This window comes from Narcine bancroftii, chromosome 12, assembly GCF_036971445.1.
Source record: "Narcine bancroftii isolate sNarBan1 chromosome 12, sNarBan1.hap1, whole genome shotgun sequence".
In the NCBI taxonomy this organism is placed as follows: domain Eukaryota; kingdom Metazoa; phylum Chordata; class Chondrichthyes; order Torpediniformes; family Narcinidae; genus Narcine; species Narcine bancroftii.
In genome coordinates this window covers 93132985-93149968 of record NC_091480.1, presented here as the reverse complement: position 1 = coordinate 93149968, position 16984 = coordinate 93132985, and the positions used below count along the sequence as shown (strand labels likewise).

The 16984-nt window shown below is 44.6% G+C and overlaps 1 protein-coding gene across 1 annotated transcript in view; it reads right to left on the bottom strand.

Moving 5' to 3' along the window:
• Window positions 1–11321, bottom strand: part of eftud2 (elongation factor Tu GTP binding domain containing 2) — a 56130-nt gene extending 44809 nt beyond the window's left edge. Inside the window, exons 1-4 of the mRNA XM_069904809.1 lie at window positions 11222–11321; window positions 4972–5080; window positions 4487–4646; window positions 3903–3981 (exon numbers count right to left, since the gene is read on the bottom strand). Of these exons, the coding sequence (XP_069760910.1) occupies window positions 3903–3981; window positions 4487–4646; window positions 4972–5070 (338 nt within the window). The 5' untranslated portion in view covers window positions 5071–5080; window positions 11222–11321. The remainder of the gene's footprint in view (window positions 1–3902; window positions 3982–4486; window positions 4647–4971; window positions 5081–11221) is intronic.
• Window positions 11322–16984: the final 5663 nt, after the last annotated feature.

Here is a 16984-nt window from a genome sequence, read left to right as displayed (position 1 = left end):
GCCCTCATGGATGAAATGCTCGCGCTGGCAGACGGCCACAAGCCGTGCCTCACGTTTGAGCAGGCTTTCCTGGAGCAGATGCCGGACGACATATAGCTGCTGTTAGCAGATGAGAATTTCTTGGACCCACACAAGGTCGGGGCCAGAGCAGATGTCCTGTGGTGCACGAAACGTGAAAACGAGTCTGCCGTGAACCAGGTGTCGCTCCCCAACTCCAACCGAGCCCCCCCAAGTCAGCAGAGGCACCAAACACTACCTGGTGCTTTTATCACCAACACTGGGGGGTAGCACATAAATGCAGGCAATCCTGCTCATTTCCAGAAAACGGACAGGCCAGATGGCTGGCCACATCAATAGCCTTCTGGATGTCACAGATAAAGTTAGAAGCCGACAGTCCCTGGTCGACACAGGTGCCGAACTCAGTGTCATCCCACCAACTGCAATGGAGACACAAACGCAATCACGAGGCCGGGCAGCAAACAACACCACCGTCAAAACCTTCGGCACGTGAAATGTGCAAATACAGTTCGGCAACGAGAAGTTCCGGTGGAATTTCACACTAGTTGCTGTGGACACATCACTCCTCGTTGCGGATTTCCTTTGGGCATACAGCCTGCTGTGAAAGCCAAGTGCCTAGTGCATGTCTGGACTTTCCAAACCGTCCAACTCGAAGCTACTGTTGCCCGCAACCCAGGCGTGGCCATGGTGAGCACCCCTAAGGATGAGTATAGCTGCATCCTGGATGAATTTATGGCTATCCTCAGGCTGCAATTCACTTCCACCATGCTACTGCAAGGGGTGCTACACCAAATACTGGCCCAGGGGTCGCCCCTCCACACCAAAGCCAGGAGACTTCGCCCAGACAAACAACATTTGGCCAAAGAGGAATTTTCCCAGATGCAAGAGTTGGACATAGTCCACAGGTCCGACAGTCCGTGGGCGTCCCCACTACACATGGTCCCCAAGTTCTTGGGTAGTTGGCGGCTGTAGGGATTACTGGCGCCTTAACGACTCCACCACATCCAATCACTACCTAGTCCCACACATACAGGACTTCAAGATCAACCTTCATGGTGCGAAGGTGGTCTCCAAAGTCGATTTGGTATGTGGCTATCACCAAATGACAGTCCACCCGGATGACATTGGCAAGACGGCTATTATCACCCCCTTTAGACTTTTTAAATTCTTCCGCATACCTTTTGGTCTCAAAAACACGACGCAAACCTTTCAGCGCTTGATGGACTCGGTGGGCAGAGACTTGGATTTTGTGTTCATCTACCTGGATGACATACTCATTGCAAGCAAGGACTACGAAGGACAAAAGGATCATCTCCGCAGACTTTTCGCTCGCCTGCCAGAGTTTGGACTCGCAGTCAACGTGGCGAAGTGCCAATTCAGGAAAGACTCCATGCAGTTCTTGGGCCCCACTATCACTGCGAATGGGGCAACACCATAGGTAGAGAAAGTCACAGCTATACGCCAGTTTGCCCGCCCCAGTACCCTCAAAGACCTCCAGGAATTCACCGGGATGGTTAACTTCTACAACTGATTCATCCCGGGGGCACCTCACATCATGAGACCAGTATTCGCCATGATATCAGAACCTAGTGTGGTCGGAGGAGGCCGATGCAGCTTTCACCGCGACAAAGAATGCCCTGGCCAACACCACCTTGCTGGTTCATCCCAGAATCGACGTACCCATGGCACTCACCGTAGACGAATTGGCAACAGCCATCAGAGGCATCCTTGAGCAATCGTTTAGCGGAGACCTAGCCTTTTTCAGCCGCCGCCTGCGCCCCCCCCCCCCCCCGGAACTTAGGTACAGCACGTTCGACAAGGAGGTCCTGGCTATTAGGCAATTAGGCACTTACGGTATTTCCTGGAGGGCAGGCCGTTCATGGCGTTTACAGACCTCAAGCCCCTCACCCAGACCTTCGTCACTGCGCCAACAATACCACCTATCCTATATATCTGAGTTCACCACCACCGTCCGGCACCTCGCCAGCAAGGACAACACACTCTCCCAGCCCGCCATCCAGTCCTTATTCCCCCCGGGCTGGACTACTCCTAGCTGGCAAAGAGGACAAGTCGGCGCAGGCTTTCTGCACAGCCATCACTGGCCTCCACTTCAAAGGTCTCAGTCTACCAGACGGTCCTGACACACTCCTGTGCGATGTCTCCACTGGCACACCGCACCAGATAGTGCCTTGGCAATGGAGGCACCAAGTTTTCAAGGCCATTCACGACCTCACACACCCATCCATAAAAACCACAACCCGTATGGTAGCAGAGATGCTCATGTGGCACGGCCTGAGAAAACAAGTTGTGCAGATGGCATGCAATTGCACCCAGTGTCAGGCATCCAAAGTCCACTGTCATGTCAAGACTCCAGTCCACCAGTTCGACCCTCCAAAAAGACATGGACATCGTGGTCCCACTGCCCACCTCCTGGGATGCCCAGTACCTCCTCACAGTAATAGATCGCTCCACGATATGGCCAGACACCATCCCTCTAAAGGACACCTTAACTGATTCCTGCGCCAGGGCACTACTCACACATTGGATCACAAGGTTTGGGGTACCAGCCCACATAACCACCGACAGAGGGGCGCAGTTTACGTCAGTAATGTGGACACAGCTCACAACGCTTCTGGGCATCAAGCTGCACCACACCACCATTTATCACTCCCAGGCCAACGGACTCGTAGAGCGTTTCCATGCCACATGAAGTCAGCCCTCATGGCTTGTTTAAATATCCCCAATTGGGTATTCGAGCTCCCCTGGGTCTTACTAGGCACCTAAAGCAGATTTACAGGCATCCTCAGCTGAATTGGTTTATAGCGCCCTGCTAACCCTGCCAGGCAAATTCTTCCCACCGTCCCGAGATTCGGGCACTGAGGGGAGGGCGTCGTTACTGGACCTATGGGACAGGTTAGCCTCGTTTGCACCCCAACCTCACCCCGTAGATGCGGCCGGTGTCCATCCCCAAAGACTTATCAACCGCAGACTTTGTATTCGTCTGCCGCGGCCCACATTCTGCCCCCCCCCCCCCCCCCAATGACCTTATGTAGGCCTGTACAACATCCTGTGCAACTCTGGCAAAACTTTCACACTGGACATTGTGGGTAGGGAGGAACTGTTCACAGCAGACAGGCTGAAACTGGCACATCTCAACCTCAGCCAGCTGATCGTACCAGCACAGCCCAAGCACCTAAGGGCATGATCCCACAGCACCCAAGGGCAGCAGGACATTAGAACCAGTTCTTGGGGAGGGTTGTGTGGCGGCGCACATCGCGACGCAGGCGAACCGGCTCTGTGTTTGTCACGGTTGTGGCAGTGGAGTCAAGATGGTGCCACCGGGTTTTGCTTCTCTTGTGGGCAGAGGGGCTGCGCAAGCGCATTTGGCTGCGTCGTTGCATCACTGCCAACGAAGGGGCGGGACTTGATGGCTGCCTTATAAGGCGCAGCGCAGGCTTTTTCGAATAAACTGTTGGAAACAAAACTGACTTCAGCATGTAGTTCTGTTCTCGTTTCTCCCTCGTAGCTACCGCTACAGTTTTGTGATTATAGTCTTCTCTCTATGGTGGTTAAATTATATGTAACTACCAACAGAAAGGAAGGTGGTAAATTTTATAGAATAGTAAAATCTTTTTTGTCTTTTTCAATTAAGCCATTTTATATTTAAGTGTGTAACATGCGTTTTTGTCTTTCTTTTAGTCTGTTTGTTAAATTACTTGATTTATATATAATAGGGTTTTTCTACATATAATTACTACATCTGTATATTCCTTTTTTCGTGTTTACTCTGTTTAATGGATTTTACTTGTTTATTATTATTGAAAACTTTAAAAAATATTGAAAAAGGAAATAGTTTTAAAGGTTCCGCAAGATTATTTACTTACTCCATATCATACACTGTTTCTGGTAACTCTTGCTCCATCAATGTAAATTTCTTTTTCTTAACAGGTTTAATAATAGGTTCTGAAACACAGAAAACTCTCAATTACAAAAACAGCATCAGATGATTCCACTTAATGAAATATAAAAAAATCAAACTTCTGCAAATAGCGCCTCAGCTATTGCTTCAGCCTGAAAAGATCCATTAATGGTAAGACGTAAAAATGTGGATATGTCAGGAAGAACTGATAATGGCACATTTAAAAAGATTTTGTATCAGTTTTAGTTTAAATTAATTCAATTTTCTTTGGGGGGGGGGGGGGGGGGAAACTGTTTATTTGATGATAATCATTACCTTTCCAGTAAAACTAGAGGAGTCACATTGTACAACAATGAGCAATGCCCCACATATTATGCTCCACTACTTGACACCAGCTTATTATTTTATTGGGATAAAATATTTTAGGGGATAGGAGAACTGAATGCATGACAAAGATGGGAGAGAAGAAGCAATATTCAAATAAAAATAAGTACAATGAAAATTATCCAATATACAGGGTCTTTATTTAAAATGTACCACCTTACTTACCAGTAAGCGGCTGTGTATCCTCCTCCTGCACAATTGTCTCCACCTCAGGTCCGTATACCTCCTCTGCAGTGGGGTAATACTTCTTATCCTCATGCAGCACCACCTCCATTCCAACGTGCTCATCATCCTGATCTCCAGCTTCCTCTTCATCTTCATCTTCCTACATATTCAAACACAGAAGCGCATAAATGATCTGACTAATGAAACGATCCTTGCAGAGTAAACATGATATATCCTACAAGAACCTTCTACGTATGCTAATTTGTGTAACCATCTTCAGGCTGAATGGAGATTGAGACCACGGCTTCTAATATGTGCCCACCCCCCACCCCCCCCAACCAACATACAAGATTCATTTGGCATGCTAATCCAAAAGCAAATTAAGATCCATCAGGATATATTTTGGCATCATCAAGTCATACCCTAAAAGAAAGTGTTAAGCATTATAGAGACAGGTCTGTGTAGTGAATGTATTTTTTTCTTACCTCATCCAGATCGTCATCCCTGCTTATGCCATCCTCTTCATCAGAATCCAACTCTGGTCCAATGTAGTTACCAAACTCATCATACAAATCTGTATCCATGATGGGAATTCTGAAATGGACAAGGTATACGATGTACTCATTTCTATTTGGGGGGATCAAAACTTTAACCTTCTTGTTTTCCTGAATGAACAAACAGAATCACAGAAAGATACAGCACTTAAAGAGACCATTTCCCCAAATCCTCGTAGTGTCGGGTTATGCACTGCAACATGTCTGGGATTAAATCAAATATCTGGGAAGTGCTTTCATCTTTTATTTTGCCATTCTTGACATCCATTCTAAAATATTTACATCCTTCTCCGGTTCGAACTTAACTGACTTATGTAGTCATTCACAGGAAGCTTATGTCCTTTCTCGTCTATCCATGTGACTTCTCCTAGGACAAACTCAACCTCAAGGAGCTCCATATGAAGTAAATCAGAAAACCAAATTGGCAACTTTGTGGTCTCACAACTTTTTAATTAGAAAAAGCAGTTTTGCATTACTGATGTATTCATTTATTTAAATTGAAGTTCCGAAGTTGCAATGATAAGATTTAATTTTTGTGTACACCGTGCTCCCATAATCTTCATAAAAGACATTATTTTTTAAATGATTTTAAAACTATTCTAGTACAAATAATACTGGAGGTGCTTTTTAAACTATCCTCAATGATTTAAGAATATTGACATGAATCTTTGTTCTAATCCATATCAAAATGAAACTATTAACATAATATTGCCTCTGAATCTTCCAATCAAAATGTATCACTTCATGTTTCTGATTTAAATTTCACCTGCCATAATCCTGCGCATTTACTACTGTTACGAGTCCAGAGGACCCCCAAACCCAGCAGCAATAGATATTCACCAAAACAAATGGTTACTTAAACAAAAGTTGCTTTTAATTATCCTTAAACATGAAAACAGAATCAAATTTAACATCTCTATTAACTTAACTAAATCCAACTTAACCCCGTCTAATTCTAAGCGCACGTGTATGATGTGTGTGTAAATTTAAGAAAAGTTATTTGGTTCACAGTTCAATCTCACTTCTCCTTCTTCCAAGTTCTCTGGTTGCAGGCAATTCTTATACTGTGCACAAATTTAACATGTATAAAGTTCACCAGACTTTGGTGCTCAAAAGGTAAATGTTGATCGTTCAGGTAGGTTCTTGTATGGTTTGCAGAGAGAGATTTGTTGTTCCAGGATTTCCACACCTGAGGTATCACCATTAGTCACCTCAAGGTCTCGCTGATGAAACTTGCGCCATCAGGCTTCTCCAGATAATTACCTCTTTCTTTCAGGCAGCACAGAGTTCTTTTCTGTTCCACTCATTCCAAGAGAAACATCAGACAGATAGCACTTCCAGCCATCCACCGCTCTGGATCTTTTCTTCAGTTTCAACCAGCTTCCTGGCTTGCACTGCTCAGCTGCTTTCAGTGTCACACACACAGGCTGAGAGAGCTTGTTTCACCCCTCTCTCTCTCTCTTTCTCTCTCTCTCTCTCTCTCTCTCTCCAACTGAGACTGCTAGAAAGCCCATGGGTCTCTCTCACTTGCAAAACCCCTGACCTCCAGCAAACAATAGAAGTTAGTCTTCTTGATCAAGCTATTGCCTTTAGGTAAACAAAACCCAGGAGTGAACTTCCTGCGCACTCTGTCAAAACCCTTGCAAAGAGCTTTTTAACAGCCAGAGCATCTCCTCCTTGTTGCTTTAATGACGTCATTTCAATTAGCACCTACTTGTGAAATGTGCACAGCATTCTCCATAGTTTCTGGAAAATCAACTGAATATGAACTCTTCAGTATTTCAAATAAGATCTGTTTTAAAATACGTGTATGTATGTGACCTACTCTAATTTTACCAATTTTTCTCCCAAACATATATATAGATATATATATCTATATATAAATATATCTATATATATCTATATATATATCTATATATAGATATATATATCTATATTACATTAATTAAAAGACATCCCTGACTTCACAGAAGATACTCAAAACCCAATGGATATATTAAAGAAGCAAGCAAGCATCTTGTGAGAATGAGGAATTAAAGGAACTTCATTAAAAAATGGCTCAAGATAAAGATAACCAACTGACACACCAAAGTTTTGAAAGAATCACCTTTATAAATAGCAGAAACATTAATTATCATCTCCAAGATTCTATACCTTGGAGTTGTTCCTGAGAAATGTGACACCAGTATTTAAGAGGAAAGGAAAATAACAAAGAACTGGCTATTAGGTAGTGAAATTTCCCAAATTTACAATGCATGGTGTAATAACAGAAACCCATGAACATAATGTTGTTATGAGTAGTGAAAAATAAAGATAAGCAGCTTGCAGAGCTGGTGTATCAGCAATGCTGCTGAAGGTGAAGAACCAGGAGATCAGGGAGCAGAGACTCAGCACTTCTTTGCTGGGTCCTACTGATCAGTCCTATTGCTGACAGCTCCATACAGACTTTCAATGGCATGCTAAAGGAGCTGATGGTGATTTTGTTTCAGTGCCCAAAAAGGCAGTACCTGCACTGGGCAGCAAACCATGAGGGGTTGCAGACTCCAGGAGCAGCAGACCAGCACAGTGCACCAGAAATGGGGAGACTTTCCCTCTTTGAAAGGCATAGCAATACGCCCACTTCCTAAGGAGGTTGAGGAGGGCAAGGCTACCAGACTGCGTCTTGACAACCTTTTACTGGAGCACAACTGAATGTCCTGCATCATTCTGTGGCATGGTCACTGCAAAGCATCAGACTGGAAAACTATACAGAGGATCATTAAAATAGCCAAGAGGATCACTGGGGACTGCCTTTCCTCTAGTGATGACATTTACTGGAAGCATTGCCTAAATATGGCTCATGAAATTATAGAAGACCCTTTTCATCTAGAACTCACTACCCTCAAGAAGAAGGTACAGGAACATCAAAATCAGGACTGCCAGGTTGGACAATAGCTTCTTCCCATAGACTGCGAAATTGATGAAGAGTATCCTGTAACAGAAAACCATCCCAAATACATGTATTTATTTTGATTATTTATGTGATCGTCATGGCCTGTGTATGTGTGTTTTTGTGTGTGCACCATGGTCCTGAGAGATGCTGCTTGGCCAGGTTGTGTACGGACAATCAGATGATAATAAACTTGAACTATAACAGAAAACCATTTGTTGAGTGAGTTTGACAAGTGCTAATGTTCAAAATGAACTGGATCTGTTTCCATACAAAGTCACTGTAGGCTCCAGCAAGGAAGTGTAGCAAAGTGAATAAGGAGGACAAATAATGTGTTGACCTTTATCACAAAAAATAAATAGGGTAAGGAACTCCCATTACAATTGTGGAGGGCCTAGGTGATAACTCACTTGGTGATTCATATATAATTTTAACCTTCCTACTTGAGAAAGGATGTCATTGTACTGAGACTAATACCAGGTATGGAGGGTTTGCTCGATGGGACGAGATCAAGGAGACTGAGACTGCACTATTTAAAGATAAAGAAGATTGGGATCTATTACTGAAACGTAAAAATTATTTAAGGACTTCACAGGTCAGATGGAGGAAGAATTTTTTTCAACTGACTGAATCTAGATTCAGAGAATATTGCCTTAGGAATGAGAAGAGGAGAAATGTCTTGACTCACGGTAGTAAACCTTTGGTACTCAATCATTCTGTTCATTTAAAATCAAGATCAAATGACACTGAAGTAGAATCAAATGGAAGTCTGAATATTTACATCTCTAGGTTCAAGAATATTAGGTTCTTGTTATGGAAATCAGGGACTGCTCCAAAACCACAAAAAAGATTGTCTGCACAATTGCTAAGTCACTTTACTTTGCACTAGGATCATCGAATGTAATTTTAAAAATATTTATTGTCTCTTTTTAAATCAATTGTTACTACTGTAGTTGTTTTTAGCTTTTTTAAAAAAAACAAAGTATCTGATTGGTTGTAGCATATAAGAATTTCAGTGTCTATGTGCATGTTAATGACAATAAACTCAACATCATTAAACCCTAACCTTGATCAATGGCAGAACAGGTTCAAATAGCCAGATGACCTGCTCCTGATCTTATAATGTCGATACTTTTCTTTTTAATACTATACCCTGCACTTTCATCCCATATGACACAATATACCTTGCAATTTTGTTCTATGATTTTATTGCACTACCCTGTGTACGAAGTAAAGGTTATATGCTCGAACAACACACCACACAAATTTTTCAGTTTCCCAATAAATGTGATAAACTAGTGCTGGGAGAACAGCCAAACTGGTCAGCATGGGAAAGGAGGGGGCAAACATTAGGGAAGAAAACGGACACAATAGCCGGTAATTTCTCGGAATAGCAGTCTTTCCAAAACTGTAACAAAAGCTACCAGAAATCAGAGTGTACAATCTACAACCCAACATTAAGCATCTTTTCCAGGTTGGCTCTGAGTTAAAAGGGCACAGTCAAAATTTACAGCAAAATACATACAGGTGTATTCAGTGATAGGGGAAGCAAAACCACGAGCAGTGAGAGGAGAAACACAAGTACCAGCCAACCCCCAGTAGATGGGAGGGATTCAGCAGGAGAGAGGAGACCTCAGCAGCAGTGGAAGCAGGGTAATGGGAAAGGGAAGATGCTGGCAGCACTGGGAGAGTAGAGATCTCGGGAAAAGGAGACCTTGGGGGAGGGAGGGAGACCCCGGAGGGGGCAGGGGAAAGAGGGAGAGGGGAGATCCAGGAGGGGGAGGGAGAGGGTAGAGGGGAGACCCGGTGGGAGGGAGAGAGTAAAGGGGGGAGAGGGGGGCTGGGATAGAGGGGGGCTGGGGATAGAGGGAGAGGGAGACCCTGGAGAGGGTAGAGGGGAGACCTGGTGGGAGGGAGAGAGTAGAAGGGAGACGTGGGGGGGAGAGGGGGATGGAGGGAGAGGGGGATGGAGGGAGAGGGGGATGGAGGGAGAGGGGGATGGAGGGAGAGGGGGATGGAGGGAGAGGGGGATGGAGGGAGAGGGGGATGGAGGGAGAGGGGGATGGAGGGAGAGGGGGATGGAGGGAGAGGGGGATGGAGGGAGAGGGGGATGGAGGGAGAGGGGGATGGAGGGAGAGGGGGATGGAGGGAGAGGGGGATGGAGGGAGAGGGGGATGGAGGGAGAGGGGGATGGAGGGAGAGGGGGATGGAGGGAGAGGGGGATGGAGGGAGAGGGGGATGGAGGGAGAGGGGGATGGAGGGAGAGGGGGATGGAGGGAGAGGGGGATGGAGGGAGAGGGGGATGGAGGGAGAGGGGGATGGAGGGAGAGGGGGATGGAGGGAGAGGGGGATGGAGGGAGAGGGGGATGGAGGGAGAGGGGGATGGAGGGAGAGGGGGATGGAGGGAGAGGGGGATGGAGGGAGAGGGGGATGGAGGGAGAGGGGGATGGAGGGAGAGGGGGATGGAGGGAGAGGGGGATGGAGGGAGAGGGGGATGGAGAGGGGGATGGAGGGAGAGGGGGATGGAGGGAGAGGGGGATGGAGAGAGAGGGGGATGGAGGGAGAGGGGGATGGAGGGAGAGGGGGATGGAGGGAGAGGGGGATGGAGGGAGAGGGGGATGGAGGGAGAGGGGGATGGAGGGAGAGGGGGATGGAGGGAGAGGGGGATGGAGGGAGAGGGGGATGGAGGGAGAGGGGGATGGAGGGAGAGGGGGATGGAGGGAGAGGGGGATGGAGGGAGAGGGGGATGGAGGGAGAGGGGGATGGAGGGAGAGGGGGATGGAGGGAGAGGGGGATGGAGGGAGAGGGGGATGGAGGGAGAGGGGGATGGAGGGAGAGGGGGATGGAGGGAGAGGGGGATGGAGGGAGAGGGGGATGGAGGGAGAGGGGGATGGAGGGAGAGGGGGATGGAGGGAGAGGGGGATGGAGGGAGAGGGGGATGGAGGGAGAGGGGGATGGAGGGAGAGGGGGATGGAGGGAGAGGGGGATGGAGGGAGAGGGGGATGGAGGGAGAGGGGGATGGAGGGAGAGGGGGATGGAGGGAGAGGGGGATGGAGGGAGAGGGGGATGGAGGGAGAGGGGGATGGAGGGAGAGGGGGATGGAGGGAGAGGGAAGACCCTGGAGGGGGGAGACCCCGGGAGGAGGCAGCAGCCGTATTTGTAATGACCCTCCGAAGCCGCGGCCGCCGAACAGAAACACAGTCAAACCCCCCCCCCCCCCCAAAAAAAAAATCCCCTGCATATTTCACTCACAGTTAACAGGCCGGATCAGCGGAAGAAAGCGCCACCTCCGCGCATGGCAACCGCGACGGAGAGTGAGCAAGGACCCGCCCGGGAACCACGGCATCTGCCTGCTGTGAAGGCAAAATTAAAAGAAACATCTCGATCGGATCCCGTATTATCTAAGCCGTTCAAGGTCATAAAAACGTTTTTATTTTAAGATCCACAACGAAAAGGTGGTGAATGTGGGGGGCGGTTCGGTTTCAAATAAGCAGGAGGGTGATAGACAACCTATCCCTGTCTAGGACCTCATGGGAAGTGGGAACTGGAGGAGGCCATTCAGCCCATTGACTGCCCTGCAATAAAACCATCACAGAAACAGGACTTTCTAGTCTGTGCCAAACTATTATTCTGCCTAGTAAATCACACCGAAATGCTGGAGGGATTCAGCCGGTCTTTCAGAGTCCATAGGAGACAAAGATATATCGCCGACGTTTTGGGCCTGAGCCCTTCTTCAAGGAACTAGCAAATAAAAACCAGTAAATCTCAGAATTCGGGTCATGCAGGCTGGGGGAGGAATCCAGACCAACAAAAGGTGTTCATTGGATATGATAATAGGAGAGGTGAGAATTGATTTAATCTGTGTGACAGGGAAAAGATTGAGAGACAGAGCTGGACGAAGGCAATGGGGGGGGGGGGGGAAGTGGGGGGGTTAATGAAAGCCAGTGAAGTCGCTGTTAATGGCATCTGGATGGAGGGTTTCCAGGGGGGGGGACGATGAGGTGTTGCTCCTCTAATTTGCGGGTGGTCTCAGTCTGGCAGTGCATGAGACCATGGACAGACATGTCAGCAAGGGAATGGGACCGGGATATGAAATGGGTGGTGGACAAAGCAGAGGTGCCTGTTCTGCCTAGTCCTTCTGACCTGCATCCAGTCCAAAGCACTTCATAACCCTTCAATCCAGGTACCTGACCACTTTCTTATTTTCAGCTCCTTTTCCTTGGATTTATGTCCCTATCCATTGATTCTCTTAAAATGCAGGACAACACAGAGCCTCCATATTCCCTCCCTGGCAAAGAATTGCAAAGATCCAGCAAGAAATTTCTTCTCATGGTTCCCAGAAATAGCCTGTCCATTATTTTGAGATGATGACCCCAGTTCTCGACTCCATAACTCCTAGATATGTTTTCCACACATCTATGTTGTCGACCCCATCTAAGAATTTTTGCTTCTAAACTCAATGGCGGGGCCTAATCTGCTCAAACTCTCCTCATTTAATAGATCCACTATCCCAGGTGAGTCTTTACTGAAGCTCCCTCTGTTATCTAGGATTTAAGAGTACACTAATTCTTACTGGATTAAGACAGATAATCCATTTCAAGTCATTCTTTCAAAATATGAATAATACAATATTTTCCAACAAAATCAGTTTGTGTTTTCCACCAAAATTCCCTCGTCTTAAAAATCCTCATAACTTAACTTTTATCATAATATATATAAGGAAATATTTTCCCATCTCTAACCCATTTGTACTATACTGGCCCAGCATATTCCAGAAGTGGCTCTTAGCTTACTTTCTCCATCCTATTACAAATTAAATGTAATTTTAAAAAATTCATTATAAATTCTACATACAGGAAATGTCACATTGACTTTAGAGATATTACTGTGCAGATTCATCTAATACGAGAGTTAAAAGGGTGAAATTATGAGTTCATTTCATAATCTACGTTTGCATTCTCTTGAGAATGAATGCCTGATTAATGCATTAAAATCTGCTTCTCACAATTAATCATGTTCCATTATCTGATCACTCACATCGAGCTTGGTGCCACTGGCAAATCTGGAACATTTCCAAATTGTATATATCGCGGCCATTCTCAACAGAGCTCCTACAGCCCCAACACCACCGAGAGCACAGCATATTTTAAAGTGAAAGCCTAGTTTTCTTCTCACCTCACGTAACATTAATATTTTATTTTATGTAGTCAGTGGGAGAGAAGTGCAGAAGAAACTAAAAGGTGACCGCTTCACAGGGAAGGAGGACCGTAAACTTTGAGCAGAGTCCTAAGGAGGGGGGAACCATAGCCAAAAACAAAGGCACCAAAGAAGACAATAAAAGGCAAAGCTTCCAACTTGGTTCTGTGCAATTCCCATTGTAGTTCCTAATCTATTGGCAGCAACTTTCTTCCTAAGGCCATTCAGTCATAACAAAACACCGCAGGTTACCTATAATAGTTATATCTTGCAGAGTATTTTATTTTTAATTTTCCATAAATACATTCATATAATCTTTAAACTTTTATACACATCGACTATATTAAATATCTGCAAAGTTCCCCCCCCCCCACCAATACAAAAATATAACTTCAAGTACCGTCAGAGCTCTCATTTTTCATAATTTTTCAGGGATATCACATCTTTACATACATCAAAGGGTCAAATTTATAATGGGACCCCAACATAATCCAAGTACGGTTGGCATATCTTAATAAATGTGTCATATTTATTCTTTAAATTGTAAGTAATTTTCTCCATGGGTATACAACTACATAACTCTGAGGCTCATTGATCTATAAGAAGGGGAGAGTCCAGGTGATTGCTGGACACTTCTTGGCCACAGCCAGAGCTATTTTGACAAAGCACATTTGAAATTTAGTCAGCATGTAGCTCACATCCAGAAGGTACACATCTGGGTCACATGGGAAAGACACTCTTGTTAGTATTTCAGCGATATCATATACGTCCAGGTAGAATGTAACAAGGTCCCAATTTCAATGCCACATCTGAAGCGCATTTCAGATATTTCAGCTTTTGATTTCTGCAGTGTTTGTGGCTTGAGGCATCGTTGATGTAAAAAATTGTATTGAATCAGTCTGTATCTCATATTGAACATTGATGTCATATTATCCAGACACCAACACCCCTCTACACCCAAGTCCGACTCCCACCTCTCTCTCAACCTTTGTAAGCCCGGCTTAGCACTTTCGCCTTGGAGAACAAAATACATCCTATTATAAATTTAGGTGTATTTCCCAGCCTAAGCACCCCTTCCACTTCATTGCTTGAAGGAAGGGCCATTGCGGGACCTTAATCTTACTCGCAAGAAAGATCTTAATTGAACAAAGCAGCTAAAGGTTGCATTCGATAAGTCATATTTATGTTATGTAGCCCTTCCTTCTAACTATCTTCAATTTGCTTAATTCTTTTCTCATACCAAGTTTTTAGAATTTTATTACCCTAATTCATGGGCAATAATTCATTCTGGCTCAGTGGTGCTTTTGGTGATATCCACACCTTTTTTTTCCAATAAATGCATTAATCTCATGCCAAATTTTAATCATATATGGTTAAATTTTTAAAAATTAATTTAACATTTCATTTGTAATTAAAATCCTTTGCTGCCCCATCCCTCACACTATGTAATCCTATTTGGATCCATGAGGGAGAGTTCCCTTCAAAAAAGGATGAAAGGAGCCTCGCCTGTGCTGCTAGATAATTTTTTAAAATTCAGTAATCTTAATCCCTCCAATTTATATTCTATGGAGATTCGAGGCACTATATTATTCCAAAGAAATGACCTTATATGACCATTGTGTGTGTTTTATTAAATTTTATTTTTCCATTTCTTAAAACCAACATGTCACATTTGAAATCAGTCATTTTTAACACATTTACACATTCTTTTAGTACAATTCGCTTCTGAGATTTAAATACAATATCAATTTACTTGTAATTCCCTTCCCTTCCCCCTCTCTCAAACATCAAAAGAAAACAACTAAAGAGTCAGAACCTATTAAAGAGAAGTTCAGCATCCCTCTAGTCTTTCTAATCTATTTCCACTCTTTGAGGTGCTTTACTGCTGTTGTCTTTACATGTTTTATCAGATTTTTAGATCTGTGAGCTGGTCTTATAACTAGCCACCAAAGTACTCAAGATAAGGTTGCCATATTCTGGCAAAAGTGTCACATTAATTTCTTAAATTATGTTATCTTCTCCATGGGCACACAGTTGTGCATCTCCGTGGACCATCAAGTGATGAGCAGAGGGGAGTCAGACTTCCAGGTGATCGCACAATACATTTTATTTTCGACTGACAGGTCAATATCTACAAATTTAATTTGAAATTTTGTTGATTTCCTGCCCATGTCCACCAAGTTTCCCAATAAATACAACTCCAGGTCCAGCGGGAAGTCTAATGCTTGTTAATATATTAGATAATTCAAGCCAAAAAGGTCTCAGCTTCACACAGGTCCATGTGGAGTGTATAAAAGTACCAATTTCTAACCCACACCTGAAACACATTTCCGATATCCTTGGTTTTCCTTTATGTAGTTATTGTGGTGTGAGGTATACCGTAAATATCCATGCATAATGCAAAAAAAATTCCTAATTTTTCCCCTCAAAAATAGGGGGGGGGGGTCGCATTATACACGAGAGTAAAATTTAAAAAAAAATTTCTGCAGGCGAGCGGGCAGGCGTGACTTGGGCAGCTGGCTGGGCGAGCAGAGAGACGCCAGCATGACTCAGGAGGCTGGGTGGGCAGGTGAGCAGAGAGACGCGAGTATTACTCAGGAGGCTGGGCGGGCGGGCAAGTAGAGAGATGCCAGCATGACTCAGGCAGGTGAGGGGGGACGTATTATACACGGGGGTAACATTTTTCCCTCTTTTTCCCCTCAAAAATGGGGGGTGGCATCATATATGAATTTTACGGTAATTGGTGTAAAAAAAATTGTATTGTAGCATTCTAAGTGTGGGGTTGATCACCAATGTCATGTTCTACCTACATAAATCTGACCAGCATTCTTCATCAATACCACTGAGTGTCTTAAAAAAATTCTGAGGCAAGGGACTGGGCAATGACTGGAAGAGGTTTTGCAGCCTCGGCATCACTTTCACTTTCACACAATTAACCTTCCCAACTAAAGTAATAGGCAAGTTTTTCCATCTTTGTAGATCAGCTTCTATCTTTCCAAGGATAGGGAGATAATTAAGTCTGAATAAATTTTGTAATTTATTATCTACCATTATTCCTAAATATTTAATTCCTTCCAATTTCCATTCAAACTGACCTTCTTTTTGATATTTTTCATGATCAAAATTTGTTCATGGCATAATTTCACTTTTTTCCAAATTAATTTTGTAACCAGAAACTCTTCCATGTTTCTCCAGTATGGTCTGTAGTTCAGCCAAAGATTCATCTGTGTCTGATAAATACAACAGCACATTATCTACCAACAAATTAATTTTATGTTCTTCCTGGTCAACTTTGAATCCCTTTATGTTCGGATCCTTCCTTATAACCTCTGCTAATGGTTCAATTGCCAAAACAGAGACCTAGTGACTGTGGGCAGCCCTGCCTGCTGGATCCACTCAAAGGAAACATCATCAACATCTGATCATTAGTTATAATGTTGGCCCATGGCTCATGATAAAGAGTTTTTATCCAATTAATAAATATTAGGCCCATTCCAAACTTTTCTAATACTTTGAATAGAAATAGCCATTCTAACTGATCAAATGCCTTTTCTGTATATTAAGATAGTTATACATGGGTTCACCCTTTTTCAGGAGTCCCTGGCTGATGTGATCAGCCTTGAACCCAGCCACACGTGCATCGCATATCAGGCCTTCTAGATGGGCAGCAGCAGAGACTTCTCGGCAATCGCTGGCTCGCCCCAGCTCCCACAGGACCCGCGTGTATGTGTCGATTGGCTCACCAGGTGCTTGTCTATGATTGCCTAGGAGGAATCTGGCATAGATGGTGTTCATCGGGTTCCAATACTGTTTCTGCAG